We start from the raw sequence: 15,786 nt of genomic DNA, 5'->3' as shown, positions 1-15,786 counted from the left end.
AAGAATATAACTACTATAATATTGCCCCTATGTACAAGAATATAACTACTATAATACTGCCTTTTATGTACAAGAATATAACTACTATAATACTGCCCATATATACAAGAATATAACAACTATAACACTGACACAATGTACAAGAATATAACTACTATAATACTGCTCCCTATGTACAAGAATATAACTCATATAATACTGCCCCCTATGTACAAGAATATAACTACTATAATACTGCCCCCTATGTACAAGAATATAACTACTATAATACTGCCGCTATGTACAAGAATATAACTACTACAATACTGCTCCCTATGTACAAGAATATAACTACTATAATACTGCTCCCTATGTACAAGAATATAACTACTATAATACTGCTCCTATTTGCAAGAATATAACTACTATAATACTGCTCCTATGTACAAGAATATAACTACTATAATACTGCCCCTATGTACAAGAATATAACTACTATAACACTGCCACTATGTACAACAATATAACTACTATAATACTGCTCCTATGTACAAGAATATAACGCATATAATACTCCTCCCTATGTACAAGAATATAACTACTATAATACTGCTCCTATGTACATGAATATAACTACTATAATACTGCTCCTATTTGCAAGAATATAACTACTATAATACTGCTCCTATGTACAAGAATATAACTACTATAATACTGCCCCTATGTACAAGAATATAACTACTATAATACTGCCCCTTATGTACAAGAATATAACTACTATAATGCTGCCCCCTATGTACAGGAATATAACTACTATAATACTGCTCCTATGTACAAGAATATAACCACTATAATACTGCCGCCTATGTACAAGAATATAACTACTATAATACTGCTCCTATGTACAAGAATATAACTCATATAATACTCCTCCCTATGTACAAGATTATAAGTACTATAATACTGCTCCTATGTACAAGAATATAATTACTATAATACTGCCGCTATGTACAAGAATATAACTACTATAATACTGCTCCCTATGTACAAGAATATAACTACTCTAATACTGCTCCTATTTGCAAGAATATAACTACTATAATACTGCTCCTATGTACAAGAATATAACTACTATAATACTGCTCCTATGTACAAGAATATAACTCATATAATACTCCTCCCTATGTACAAGATTATAACTACTATAATACTGCTCCTATGTACAAGAATATAATTACTATAATACTGCCGCTATGTACAAGAATATAACTACTATAATACTGCTCCCTATGTACAAGAATATAACTACTCTAATACTGCTCCTATTTGCAAGAATATAACTACTATAATACTGCTCCTATGTACAAGAATATAACTACTATAATACTGCCCCTATGTACAAGAATATAACTACTATAATACTGCCCCTTATGTACAAGAATATAACTACTACAATGCTGCCCCCTATGTACAAGAATATAACTACTATAATACTGCTCCTATGTACAAGAATATAACTACTATAATACTGCCTCTATGTACAAGAATATAACTACTATAATGCTGCTCCTATGTAGAAGAATATATCTACTATAATACTGCCGCTATGTACAAGAATATAACTACTATAATACTGCTCCTATGTACAAGAATATAACTACTATAATACTGCCCCTATGTAGAAGAATATAACTACTATTATACTGCCCCCTATGTACAAGAATATAACTACTATAATACTGCCCCTATGTACAAGAATATAACTACTATAATACCGCCCCATGTACAAGAATATAACTACTATAATACTGCCCCCTATGTACAAGAATATAACTACTATAATACTGCTCCTATAAACAAGAATATAGCTACAACAAATACTGCCACTTTTGTACAAAAATATACCGTTACTTCTATAACACTGTTGAATGGAATTTTTCTTTAACTTTACAGAACACATGGATTTTTGTGGTATTTTTAGTATGTTGATCACATGCACATTACAACTTTGTTCCTTGTTATAATTTTGCTAATGTCACCAGGGAGTTTTTCCGATGAAATATTGTCAGGCTAGCACTTTGTATGAAAGTTTTTTACGACTGCTGTTTCTGTTTATGCCTTGTGTTGTTGTATTTCTTTCTGTTCTTGTGTTCCGAAAGCCAATTACTGTGACTAACAGAGCACTGTAAATTTTTTGCAAATGCGTATTGCTGTCTCTGTGGGATGCGTGGCATCTCTCCTCACGTGTTTTTATATCACTCCAAAATGAACGGCTTCTGTTTAGCATATGGCTTCATACTTAGTTATACGCTCAAAATATCGCAGCTCAAGAGTGATTACTTTGGAAGACGAATAAATGTTTCACTTTTCAGTTCAAAATTAGTTATGAATGGGATATATGGCGCTTTAAAAACATGAATTTACGTCAAAATAAGGATGGTCAGTAATTACATAAAGTTGAGAAACTTTGGAACTTTATGATGGGATTTTGGGATTGAAATTAAAATGTAATCTATGAGATGTTGTACTTTTTTTTTTAACAATTTCATTTCATCAAGTGTTTTTCGTCTCTACATTTATAATATATATATATATATATATTTACATAAAATATTAAAAAAGAATGCAATAAAAAAGATTAGAAAAAATGAATATGTATCAATTTCTGGTTGTAATATTAATATTATCAGCGATACATTTACTTTAAGGATTCAGTTGATTGCTGATGGTGGATCATCGAAAAAACTCACTAAATATAGGATCAAATGTCCAAATATTAGATCAGGCTCTTTTCTCATTTGACAGACTGTATCCAAGGAAATATTTGGACATATGCACAGTCCCAAATAATAACATTGATCTGAGCGCACCTGCCCTAAAATGCAGCTAACTCGCTGCGTTTTTAAAAATGTAAAGCGGGTGTTATGCTGTGTTTTTAGGTTTTTGAAGATAAAAAATGCTGCAAAAAATGCTGAAAAAAAGTTGACATGCTGCAGATTTTCAAAAAACACTGCAGTGCTCAAATTCAGTATAAAAAAGCTGTGCGTGCACGGGATTTCTAAAATCTCATAAAACACGACTTTTTTTCTACCCCCCACCAAAAAATGTACCAAAAAACCTGCAAAAACGCAACATGTGAACATAACCTAATTAAAAAAAGTCACAACATTTTTACAATTTTCACTTTGCCCGTTAGTAAATAGTAAAATGATACTTCTAGTTCTTTAGAGATCACTTTTCAACAGTCATCTCATTATCATCACAGGCAGGATTCCAACCAAATAATAATAGTTTTATTTATTTTTAGTATTTGTATAGCGCCAACATATTCCGCAGCGCTTTACAAATTATAGAGGGGACTTGTACAGACAATAGACATTACAGCATAACAGAAATCACAGTTCAAAATAGATACCAGGAGGAGTGAGGGCCCTGCTCGCAAGCTTACAAACTATGAGGAAAAGGGGAGACACGAGAGGTGGATGGTAACAATTGCTATAGTTATTCGGACCGGCCATAGTGTAAGGCTTGGGTGTTCATGTAAAGCTGCATGAACCAGTTATCAGTCTAAGTATGTAGCAGTACAGACACAGAGGCTATTAACTGCATAAAGTGTATGAGAACATGATGCGAGGAACCTGATTATGGTTTTTTTTTTAATGGGCCACACAGGGATAGTTAGGTTAATGCGTTGAGGCGGTAGGCCAGTCTGAACAAATGAGTTTTTAGGGTACGCTTAAAACTGTGGGGATTGGGGATTAATCGTATTAACCTAGGTAGTGCATTCCAAAGAATCGGCGCAGCACGTGTAAAGTCTTAGAGATGGGAGTGGGAGGTTCTGATTATTGAGGATGCTAACCTGAGGTCATTAGCGGAGCGGAGGGCACGGGTAGGGTGGTAGACTGAGACCAGAGAGGAGATGTAGGGTGGTGCTGAGCCATGGAGTGCTTTGAGGGTAGTAGTTTTGTTCTGGATTCTGGAGTGGATGGGTAACCAGTGTAATGACTGGCACAAGGTAGAGGCATCGGTGTAACGGTTGGTGAGGAATATGATCCTGGCTGCAGCATTCAGGACAGATTGGAGCGGGGAGAGTTTTGCAAGAGGGAGGCCGATTAGTAGAGCGGTACAATAGTCCAAACGAGAATGAATAAGTGAAACAGTAAGAGTTTTTGCAGAGTCGAAAGTAAGAAAAGGGCGAATTCTAGAAATGTTTTTGAGATGCAGATAAGAGCGAGCCAGTGATCGGATGTGGGGGGTGAATGAAAGCTCGGAATCAAGTATGACCCCAAGGCAGCGGGCATGTTGCTTTGGGGTAATGGTGGAACCGCACACGGAGGTGGTAATGTCAGGCAAAGGTAGGTTAGTAGAGGGAGAGAACACGAGGAGTTCAGTTTTTGACAGGTTTAGTTTCAGATAGAGGGAGGACATGATGTTAGAGACAGCGGTAAGACAATCACTGGTGTTTACTAAAAAGGTCAGAGTGATATCAGGAGAAGAAGTGTATAATTGGGTGTCATCAGCATAGAGATGGTACTGGAAACCAAATCTACTGATTGTTTGTCCAATAGGGGCAGTATACAACGAGAAGAGGAGGGGGCCTAGGACTGATCCTTGAGGAACCCCAACAGTAAGGGGAAGGTGAGAGGAGGAGGAACCAGCAAAAGATACAGTGAAGGATCAGTCAGAGAGATAGGAGGAGAACCAGGAGAGAACAGTGTCCAAGAATGTAACTATAATATGTGCAGGGGTTGCAATCGCACCCAGGTCCTGGAGCCCAAAGGGAACCAAAAAGTCCCATTGGTCTAAACTAAAAGACATTTAAAGACTTGCAATAATTGGGGACCACATTGGAGTTTTTGCGTTCAGGCCAATGACCTTTTTCATTGCGGGTTACAATAAAATTTAACAGCTATGTGTAATATGTATTGCAGCTTTCACAATAAGTGATGGTCACAGCTCACCTCCTCCCCCTTCCTACACAATGTTCTCTACAGCCTATAAAGGTCAATGTATCAAAGTGCAGTCTATTGTCTTTAACTGCTGCTAACAGAACCTTAGACAAGATGCAATCCCCCTTTAATATAATAATATAAAATTACTATCACAAGATTAGTAAAAATGAATATACATCTCCATCTGGTTTTAATTATTACAAAATATTATCAGTGATAATTGCTAGTGGATCATGAAAAAAGTATAAAATAGGCATGATTTGGATGGCCACCGCCGGCTGAGCTCTCATGCTATAGTTTTCATTTATAAATTGCGTAAAGAACATAGATAAAATAAATAATATTTATAGAAAGACAATAAACTGGAGTGTGAACGATTTACAGCTTTCTTCCAATAACCACAACCTTCTTTATAAAAGAAGCTTTATTTAATTACCAATATATAAAACAAAGGTCAATACTCGCCACCACCACAGTGTCTGCCATGAGAATTTTCTTCCTCTAAGTTCCTTAGGTTTTTTTTCTGAACACAGCAAATCCCCGGTGCCGTATATCAGCAGCCAAGGAGCAGCACTTATTACTTCCAAGATCTTCTTTTATACCTATCATTGACACATTTAATTCATTAGCTACAAAATCCACAAGTAAATGTTTGCAGGTCATAAACCATCTAAGGAGATCCAGCCTCTGGCAATAAAACGTGAAAAATTATGCTCCGCTAAATAGAGGATATTGCTTCTCGTTCGCGACTTTTTCCAGACCCCGCTGCTTTCCATCATAAATTTCTTTCGCGCTTTTTTTTTTTTTTTCCCTCGTAATTTCATTTTGCTTGTGGTTTCTTTCTTCCAGGCCACAGAATGGTTCCATGATACTGTACAATCGGAAGAAGGTGAAATACCGGAAAGATGGATATTGCTGGAAAAAGAGGAAAGACGGGAAAACAACACGGGAAGATCATATGAAACTCAAGGTCCAAGGAGTGGAGGTTAGCTGATTTGATCCATTTTTTTGGTTTTATTGGAGATCGTCAATGTATCTGGTGCTCTGTGGCGCTATATGGCGATATTTTCTTTTCTATTTTTCTAGGCTTTGGAAAACATTGACAAGTGATTTGATAAATCTGCAGTTTTCTATTTTCAATCCAGTCGTGTGTAAATATTTACTGCTTATAAATCTAAATAATCCAGCCAATGTAATGTAATATATGGAATTAGATTGGATGATAAAAATAAGTCATTTTCTGACACAGTGCCACCCTTTTCCATAGACTATGCCTAATATTTTAATTCAGACCCATTTATTTGAAAAGCGATGAACTGTAATACCAGACATTAGCCTTATTGAGAAAAGCGGCGCTGTTTGGAAAAAAAAATGCAGATTCCTTTATCCTATGATGGACACTTCCTTTAAGCTATATTATTCTACAAAAAAAAAATGAAATAAATCCATAAATAATAAAAGACGCTTTCTCACAAATATAATGCTAAGGAAAATATAATGTGCTAGTATATGGCATAAGGGACTCACTAGGACTCTTACTAATATGCCACTTGGCTAGCTTATTGAACGCAGCTAAAATGCTTTGTTGGGTGCAGACAGAGAAAGTGTCGAAAGCCCTGCATTGACTCTAAGACTATGTTCACGAGTTGCGTTTTTTGCTGCGTTATTTTTTTCTTGGCAGTAAAGAAGCTACAGAGAAAAAGCAGGATTTGCTTGGATGTTCTAGAGTTTTTTTTTCAGCATTTTTGCTGCGTTTTTGTCATGCTACGTTTTTCACTTGTAAATGCTGATGAAGTTTAGTGACGACAAAGAAAACGAATCATATTCTACTTCGTAAGGTTTTGTACATATTAGTCCAATTAACCTAAGACCTCGGGTCACACTCCGTATATAACAGTTGATCCACAGAACCGCAAAAAGAAGCTCATGAAGTGTATAAAATAAATCAAATTTATTTCAATCCAATAAAAACACGTAATTTGTATACAATGGATGCCTCATCAAAACGACTAATGATGACTAACAGCCACAAACACATTAGCTTACATACAGGTATATACCAAAAGAGGCAATGTAACCTTGTAGTACAAAATCAAACACCTCTAATAAAATATATTCAAGATATATGCCAATAGTGCATTGTTTCTAATAGTAGTCAGCTACTAGCAAAGATCTTCTAGAGGTGTACTAAAGTGTCGCAGAGCAAAGTGCTTAGAAAATAAAGTGCAAAGATCACATACTTATACCTGTTGTCATGTGCCGGTAAGCTGCGTCTCACCCCGACGCGCGTTTCGCCTATCCTTCTTCCGGGGGCGTGTGTTAGTGAGGAGGATAGTAGACCCTTTTAAACAACTATTGTCCAATCAAAACTCCCCATGTTTATTGCCCAGCGTTACTACATCTGCATCCGTGAAGTCGGCCTATTTTAGTGACGTAATGGCGCATAGATCACTCATATCCACGACCCCACCTCTAACCGGTGGAACGCAAGTTTACCACTCAAAGAGCGGAAGTCAAGCGTCCACATGTGATCGACACGCATGCGCACTACCTGCCGCCCATCAACGTAAGCCTACCACTCCGTGTTGTACGTAAGCCGTGACCATAAGGTTTTGGTAGAAAAGACACAGCGAAACCTGATAGCTGCTTTTTATTCAGCGTTTTTTCACCACCCATTACGCTCAACGGGTGAAAAACGCTGAAAAAAATACTGAAAGAAGTGGCATGATCTATTCTGCAAAAAAAAACAAGCAAACCACAAAACAACGAGGACAAAAAAAAATAAAACGTGTGCACATGAGATTTCTGAAATCTCACAGACTTTGCTGATACTATGAACCGCGGTTGAAAATTTGCATAACAAAAAGCATACAAAAAAAAAGCAGCAAAAACGCCTGGTGTGAACATAGTCTAAGGATCGTGGCATCAGACTTTGATGATCTTAGTGATTCCTTAGAAACTTCTTTAAAAAAAAATATGTACTATCGGGTTTTGATCACTTTTTGGGTGGAAATGATCCTGTAATATTTTCATATAAATTCATGTTTGCTGTCATTGGTCCAGTTTGCATTCTGCTGCTCTTGGCAGACGTGGACACAATAAACCTGCAATATCCCAATCCCGCTAATGTATCTATGTCCCAGGCTGTCTGCTCCATTCATTTATATTGACTGTCAAGAAGGTGGAGAAACTAGCTGCTTCCTCCAACTTTGATGCCACCACTAAACTTTTCCCAGGATTCTTTAGACAAAAAAAAAATGGTCGCCTTTTAGGCAATAGATCAGAGATCTATGGTCTGTCTATGTCTTATGGACAAGAGTGACCATGTTTCTGGAAATTACAGATGTTTTTGTTCCATTGATGGACAAATAAACTTTAGCTCACTAGCATCAAATCATGTTTTGTGCTCCGCAAGTAGAAGTTAAATCATGCGTATATCTGAGCAATCAGAAGGATGGAAGGAGGAGCGTTCGGTGATTGATTGAGAGTCCCAAGACAGAGAAGAAAAGATATTAGGTGACAGAAGTGATAGAGAAATTAATGCTATGTAAACAATAATAATAAATAATACTATTGTTTATCTAGAGAACACATTCGACATCAGTTTACAATTGATGCTGCCAGTGGATCAACAAATCAGATCACGCGCACCCATCTAGGTCTATGGGTGCGTGTAAAACATTGGACTGCACTCTGATGTCATCCAAGTGCAGTGCAATTTCCACTGACACAGACAATTGAGAAGATGGAGAAATTAAGTTCTCCATTTTCTCCGCACATGTTACTCAGTTCCCTCATCTGCTCTGCTCAGAGTTTGAGCTGAGTGTCATTACCGTAATTGATCTGATTCTCTCAGAAGAAAGAATCATCGCTGAGGACATCAAGTGTGTGGGACACTGATCATTGAAAGGATCAGGAGGAAAAAGATAAGATGGGAGGACTGAGAAAAGTTATATTAGAGAAGTGATCTGATGAGATAGGCCTGTGTAGAGAGATCTGTTTTTATGGCACTTCTTATGCAGTGGATGCTGAGAATTAATTTGAAAGTCTTGGGAAGCGGATTCCAGAGCACTGTCGCAGCACAAGAAAAGTCTTGGATACAATAGTGAGAGGTTCAATCTATGGAGGAAGTTAGTCTTATATCATTACCAGAATGGGTAGGATGGTAGACAGAGATGAGGGAGGAGATGTAGGACAGTGCAGCACTGTGGAGAGGATGGGTAGGATGTAGACAGAGATGAGGGAGGAGATGTAGGATGGTGCAACACTGTAGAGAGGATGGGTAGGATGTAGACAGAGATGAGGGAGGAGATGTAGGATGGTGCAACACTGTGGAGAGGATGGGTAGGATGTAGACAGAGATGAGGGAGGAGATGTAGGATGGTGCAACACTGTAGAGAGGATGGGTAGGATGTAGACAGAGATGAGGGAGGAGATGTAGAGTGGTGCAGCACTGTAGAGAGGATGGGTAGGATGGCAGGCAGAGATGAGCGAGGAGATGTAGGACAGTGCAGCACTGTGGAGAGCATGGATAGTAGACAGAGATGAGGGAGGAGATGTAGGGTGGTGCAGCACTATGGAGAGGATGGGTAGGATGGTAGACAGAGATGAGGGAGGAGATGTAGGGTGGTGCAGCACTGTTGAGTGCATGGATAGTAGACACAGATGAGCTAGGAGATGTAGAGTGGTGCAGCACTGTGGAGAGCATGGATGGCAGACAGAGATGAGGGAGATGAAGGGTGTTGCAGCACTTTGGAGAGCATGGCTAGTAGACAGAGATGAGGGGGAGATGTAGAGCGGGTGCAGTATTGTGAAGAGCAATGGGTAGTAGACAGATGTGAGGGAGGAGATGTAGGACAGTGCACCACTGTGAAGAGCATGGGTAGTAGACAGAGATGAGGTAGGAGATGTAGGGTGGTGCAGCACTGTGGAGAGCATGTCTAGTAGACAGAGATAAGGGAGGATATGTAAAGCGTATGCAGCATTGTGGAGAGTATGGGTAGTAGACATAGATGAGGGAGGAGATGTAGGGTCAAGCAGCACTGTGGAGAGTATGAATAGTAGACAGAGATGAGGGAGGAGATGTAGGGTGGTGCAGCACTGTGGAGAGCATGGATAGCAGACACAGATGAGGGTTTAGATGAAGTGTGGTGCAGCACTGTGGAGAGCATGGGTAGTAGACAGAGATGAGGGAGGAGATGTAGGGTGGTGCAACACTGTGGAGAGCATGGATAGCAGACACAGATGAGGGTGTAGATGAAGTGTGGTGCAGCACTGTGGAGAGCATGCATAGTAGACAGAGATGAGGGAAGAGATGTAGAGCAGTGCAGCACTGTGGAGAGCATGGATAGTAGACAGAGATGAGAGAGGAGATGTAGGGTGGTGCAGCACTGTGGAGAGGATGGGTAGGATGTAGACAGAGATGAGGGAGGAGATGTAGGGTGGTGCAGCACTGTGGGGAGGATGGGTAGGATGTAGACAGAGATGAGGGAGGAGATGTAGGGTGGTGCAACACTGTAGAGAGGATGGGTAGGATGTAGACAGAGATGAGGGAGGAGATGTAGGATGGTGCAACACTGTGGAGAGGATGGGTAGGATGTAGACAGAGATGAGGGAGGAGATGTAGGATGGTGCAACACTGTAGAGAGGATGGGTAGGATGTAGACAGAGATGAGGGAGGAGATGTAGAGTGGTGCAGCACTGTAGAGAGGATGGGTAGGATGGCAGGCAGAGATGAGCGAGGAGATGTAGGACAGTGCAGCGCTGTGGAGAGCATGGATAGTAGACAGAGATGAGGGAGGAGATGTAGGGTGGTGCAGCACTATGGAGAGGATGGGTAGGATGGTAGACAGAGATGAGGGAGGAGATGTAGGGCGGTGCAACACTGTGGAGAAGATGGGTAGGATGTAGACAGAGATGAGTGAGGAGATGTAGGACAGTGCAGCACTGTGGAGATCATGGATAGTAGACAGAGATGAGGGAGGAGATGTAGGGTGGTGCAGCACTGTGGAGAGCATGGGTAGTAGACAGAGATGAGGGAGGAGATGTAGGGTGGTGCAGCACTGTGGAGAGCATGGGTAGTAGACAGAGATGAGGGAGGAGATGTAGGGTGGTGCAGTACTGTGGAGAGCATGGATAGTAGACAGAGATGAGGGAGGAGATGTAGGGTGGTGCAGCACTGTGGAGAGCATGGGTAGTAGACAGAGATGAAGGAGGAGATGTAGGGTGGTGCAGCACTGCGGAGAGCATGGGTAGTAGACAGATGAGGGAGGAGATGTAGAGTGGTGCAGCACTGTGGAGAGCATGGATAGTAGACAGAGATGAGGGAGGAGATGTAGGGTGGTGCAGCACTGTGGACAGGATGGGTAGGATGGTAGACAAAGATAAGGGAGGAGATGTAGGATGGTGCAACACTGTGGAGAAGATGGGTAGGATGTAGACAGAGATGAGTGAGGAGATATAGGACAGTGCAGCACTGTGGAGAGCATGGATAGTAGACAGAGAGGAGGGAGGAGATGTAGGGTGGTGCAGCACTGTGGGGAGCATGGATAGCAGACAGAGATGAGGTAGGAGATGTAGAGCAGTGCAGTACTGTTGAGTGCATGGATAGTAGACACAGATGAGCTAGGAGATGTAGAGTGGTGCAGCACTGTGGAGAGCATGGATGGCAGACAGAGATGAGGGAGGAGATGTAGGACAGTGCAGCACTGTGGAGAGCATGGATAGTAGACAAAGATGAGGGAGATGAAGGGTGTTGCAGCACTTTGGAGAGCATGGCTAGTAGACAGAGATGAGGGGGAGATGTAGAGCGGGTGCAGTATTGTGAAGAGCAATGGGTAGTAGACAGATGTGAGGGAGGAGATGTAGGACAGTGCACCACTGTGAAGAGCATGGGTAGTAGACAGAGATGAGGTAGGAGATGTAGGGTGGTGCAGCACTGTGGAGAGCATGTCTAGTAGACAGAGATAAGGGAGGATATGTAAAGCGTATGCAGCATTGTGGAGAGTATGGGTAGTAGACATAGATGAGGGAGGAGATGTAGGGTCAAGCAGCACTGTGGAGAGTATGAATAGTAGACAGAGATAAGGGAGGATATGTAGAGCGTATGCAGCATTGTGGAGAGTATGGGTAGTAGACATAGATGAGGGAGAAGATGTAGGGTCAAGCAGCACTGTGGAGAGTATGAATAGTAGACAGAGATGAGGGAGGAGATGTAGGGTGGTGCAGCACTGTGGAGAGCATGGATAGCAGACACAGATGAGGGTTTAGATGAAGTGTGGTGCAGCACTGTGGAGAGCATGGGTAGTAGACAGATGTGAGGGAGGAGATGTAGGGTGGTGCAGCACTGTGGAGAGCATGGATAGTAGACAGAGATGAGGGAGGAGATGTAGGGTGGTGCAGCACTGTGGAGAGCATGGATAGCAGACACAGATGAGGGTGTAGATGAAGTGTGGTGCAGCACTGTGGAGAGCATGCATAGTAGACAGAGATGAGGGAAGAGATGTAGAGCAGTGCAGCACTGTGGAGAGCATGGATAGTAGACAGAAATGAGGGAAGAGATGTAGAGCAGTGCAGCACTGTGGAGAGCATGGGTAGTAGACAGAGATGAGGTAGGAGATGTAGGGTGGTGCAGCACTGTGGAGAGCATGGCTAATAGACAGAGATGAGGGAGGAGATGTAGAGTGGGTGCAGCAGTGTGGAAAGCATGAATAGTAGACAGAGATGAGGGAGGAGATGTAGGGTGGTGCAGCACTGTGGAGAGCATGGATAGTAGACAGAGAGGAGGGAGGAGATGTAGGACAGTGCAACACTGTGGAGGGCATGCATAGTAGAAAGAGATGAGGGAGGAGATGTAGAGCGGTGCAGCACTTTGGAGAGCATGGGTAGTAGACAGATGTGAGGGAGGAAATGTAGGGTGGTGCAGTACTGTAGAGAGCATGGAGAGTAGACAGAGATGAGGGAGGAAATGTAGGGTGGTGCAGTACAGTGGAGAGCATGGATAGTAGACAGAGATGAGGGAGGAGATGTAGTGTGGTGCAGCTCTGTGGAGAGCATGGATGGGAGCCAGAGATAAGGGAAAAGATGTAGAGCAGTGCAGCACTGTGGAGAGCATGGATAGTAGACAGAGATGAGAGAGATGTGGAGCAGTGCAGCACTGTGGAGAGCATGGATAGTAGACAGAGATGAGGGAGGAGATGCAGGACAGTGCAGCACTGTGGAGGGCATGCATAGTAGACAGAGATGAGGGAGGAGATGTAGAGTGGTCCAGCACTGTGGAGAGCATGGGTAGTAGACAGATGTGAGGGAGGAGATGTAGGACAGTGCAGCACTGTGGAGAGCATGGATAGTGGACAAAGATGAGGGAGAAGATGTAGGGTGGTGCAGAACTGTGGAGAGCATGGCTAGTAGACAGAGATGAGGGAGGAGATGTAGGGTGGTGCAGCACTGTGGAGAGCATGGATAGTAGACAGAGATGAGGGAGGAGATGTAGGGTGGTGCAGCACTGTGGAGAGCATGGATAGTAGACACAGATGAGGGTGGATATGAAGGGTGGTGCAGCACTGTGGAGAGCATGGATAGTACACCGAGATGAGAGAGGAAATGTAGAGCAGTGCAGCACTGTGGAGAGCATGCATAGTAGACTGAGATGAGGAATGATATATAGTGAGGTGCAGCACTGTAGAGAGGATGGGTAGGATGGTAGACAGAAATGAGAGAGTAGACATAGGTCAGTGCAGCACTGTGGAGCATGGGTAGGGTAGTAGACAGATATGAGGGAGTAGATGTAGGGAGGTGCAGCACTGTGGAGAGAAAGGGTGGACTGCAGAGATGAGGGAGGAGATATAGTGCAGTGCAACAATGGAAAAGACAATTATGGCAGTAGAAAGGTGGTAGACAAAGATGAGACGGGGGAGATGTGGGGCAGTGCAGCACTGCACGGAGGACAGGTAATAGACAGAGGTGAGGGTGGAGATATAAGGTGGTGCAGTACCGTGGAGGAGTTAGTAGGTTAGTGTGATATGTTTATGTTGTATTCTGATGTAGATGGGCATCTAGTGCAGTGACTGTACAGGGTCCAGACATCGATGTAGTGCCTGACATTGGGATGAAGCAATATGGTAAACCATAATTGTCAGACAGTTATTGAAATTAAAGGCAAGGTATGTATGGAGCACAAGACACTGAGTTTACAAATCAAAGCTTCAGCAGATATATTCCTATGCAGTCTGACACTGCCCATTGTCAGATTATGTAGGGGCATATCTCTTTGACAAGTCAAATGATAACATATCCTTTTGTTAGTTTACTCTTAAATATTCAGGAGAAATGACAGAATGGCATAACTCGGAGTTTCAAGAAAAGATGCCCAAATATCTCACCTGGAATACAAATATTTACTGATACTGACATTTCCAGCTACACTGTACATGGACAGATTTTAGCTTTACATTTACCAAAGTGTGGATGGTGTGGACTGGTAACCCTACCACCACTGACCTTTCATAACATGGATCAGATCCTGGGTGTATCCCTTATGAAAGATTTCATGTGCACAAACCAGTGGTAGCGTTACTACATGAATGTACATGATGTCAAATTTTATACGCAGTAAATATTTACTATATATTATGTGGAACCTATTTTGCGTGGAAAAAAACAAATTCTAATTTTATTGCAGGAACAAATATATAAATATGCCTTATATCATGTTGATGAGTAATTTTGTGACATTACATCTTTGTGACATATATTTTGGAGTCTTCTGTTGGTCGTGGTGACTGCATCCATCTGTTCTTCCAGTATCATGGCTGCTATGAATATTTTCTGGGTATTGGATGTCTTGGTTGAGTTGATTCTTTTTATAATTTTGTATGTAATCAGGGTTCAATATTGCAAACCCTGATGTAACATAATACATGATTTACTAGTGTGGGGAGATTCAGGGTTCAATATTGCAAACCCTGATGTAACATAATACATGATTTACTAGTTTGGGGAGATTCGGGGTTCAATATTGCAAACCCTGATGTAACATAATACATGATTTACTAGTTTGGGGAGATTCGGGGTTCAATATTGTAAACCTTGATGTAACATAATACATGATTTACGAGTGTGGGGAGATTCAGGGTTCAATATTGTAAACCCTGATGTAACATAATACATGATTTACTAGTGTGGGGAGATTCAGAGTTCAATATTGTAATCCCTGATGTAACATAATACATGATTTACTAGTGTGGGGAGATTCAGGGTTCAATATTGTAAACCCTGATGTAACATAATACATGATTTACTAGTGTGGGGAGATTCAGGGTTCAATATTGTAAACCCTGATGTAACATAATACATGATTTACTAGTGTGGGGAGATTCAGGGTTCAATATTGTAAACCTTGATGTAACATAATACATGATTTACTAGTGTGGGGAGATTCAGGGTTCAATATTGTAAACCCTGATGTAACATAATACATGATTTACTAGTGTGGGGAAATTCAGGGTTCAATATTGTAAACCTTGATGTAACATAATACATGATTTACTAGTGTGGGGAGATTCAGGGTTCAATATTGCAAACCCTGATGTAACATAATACATGATTTACTAGTTTGGGGAGATTCGGGGTTCAATATTGCAAACCCTGATGTAACATAATACATGATTTACGAGTGTGGGGAGATTCAGGGTTCAATATTGTAAACCTTGATGTAACATAATACATGATATACTAGTGTGGGGAGATTCAGGGTTCAATATTGTAAACCCTGATGTAACATAATACATGATTTACTAGTGTGGGGAGATTCGGGGTTCAATATTGTAAACCTTGATGTAACATAATACATGATTTA

General features: G+C 41.2%; 1 protein-coding gene across 8 annotated transcripts in view; it reads left to right on the top strand.

Moving 5' to 3' along the window:
- CAMTA1 (calmodulin binding transcription activator 1) overlaps positions 1-15,786 on the top strand; it is a 2,164,810-nt gene that overhangs the window by 726,983 nt on the left and 1,422,041 nt on the right. For all 8 annotated transcript variants that reach the window (XM_069742031.1, XM_069742030.1, XM_069742026.1 and 5 more), the window contains exon 4: positions 5,781-5,916. In XM_069742031.1, coding sequence (XP_069598132.1) covers positions 5,781-5,916 — 136 coding nt within the window. The remainder of the gene's footprint in view (positions 1-5,780; positions 5,917-15,786) is intronic.

This window comes from Ranitomeya imitator, chromosome 10 (genome assembly GCF_032444005.1).
Source record: "Ranitomeya imitator isolate aRanImi1 chromosome 10, aRanImi1.pri, whole genome shotgun sequence".
Taxonomy (NCBI): domain Eukaryota; kingdom Metazoa; phylum Chordata; class Amphibia; order Anura; family Dendrobatidae; genus Ranitomeya; species Ranitomeya imitator.
The sequence above is the reverse complement of the archived record's forward strand: the minus strand, read 5'-3'. Positions and strand labels throughout refer to the sequence as shown.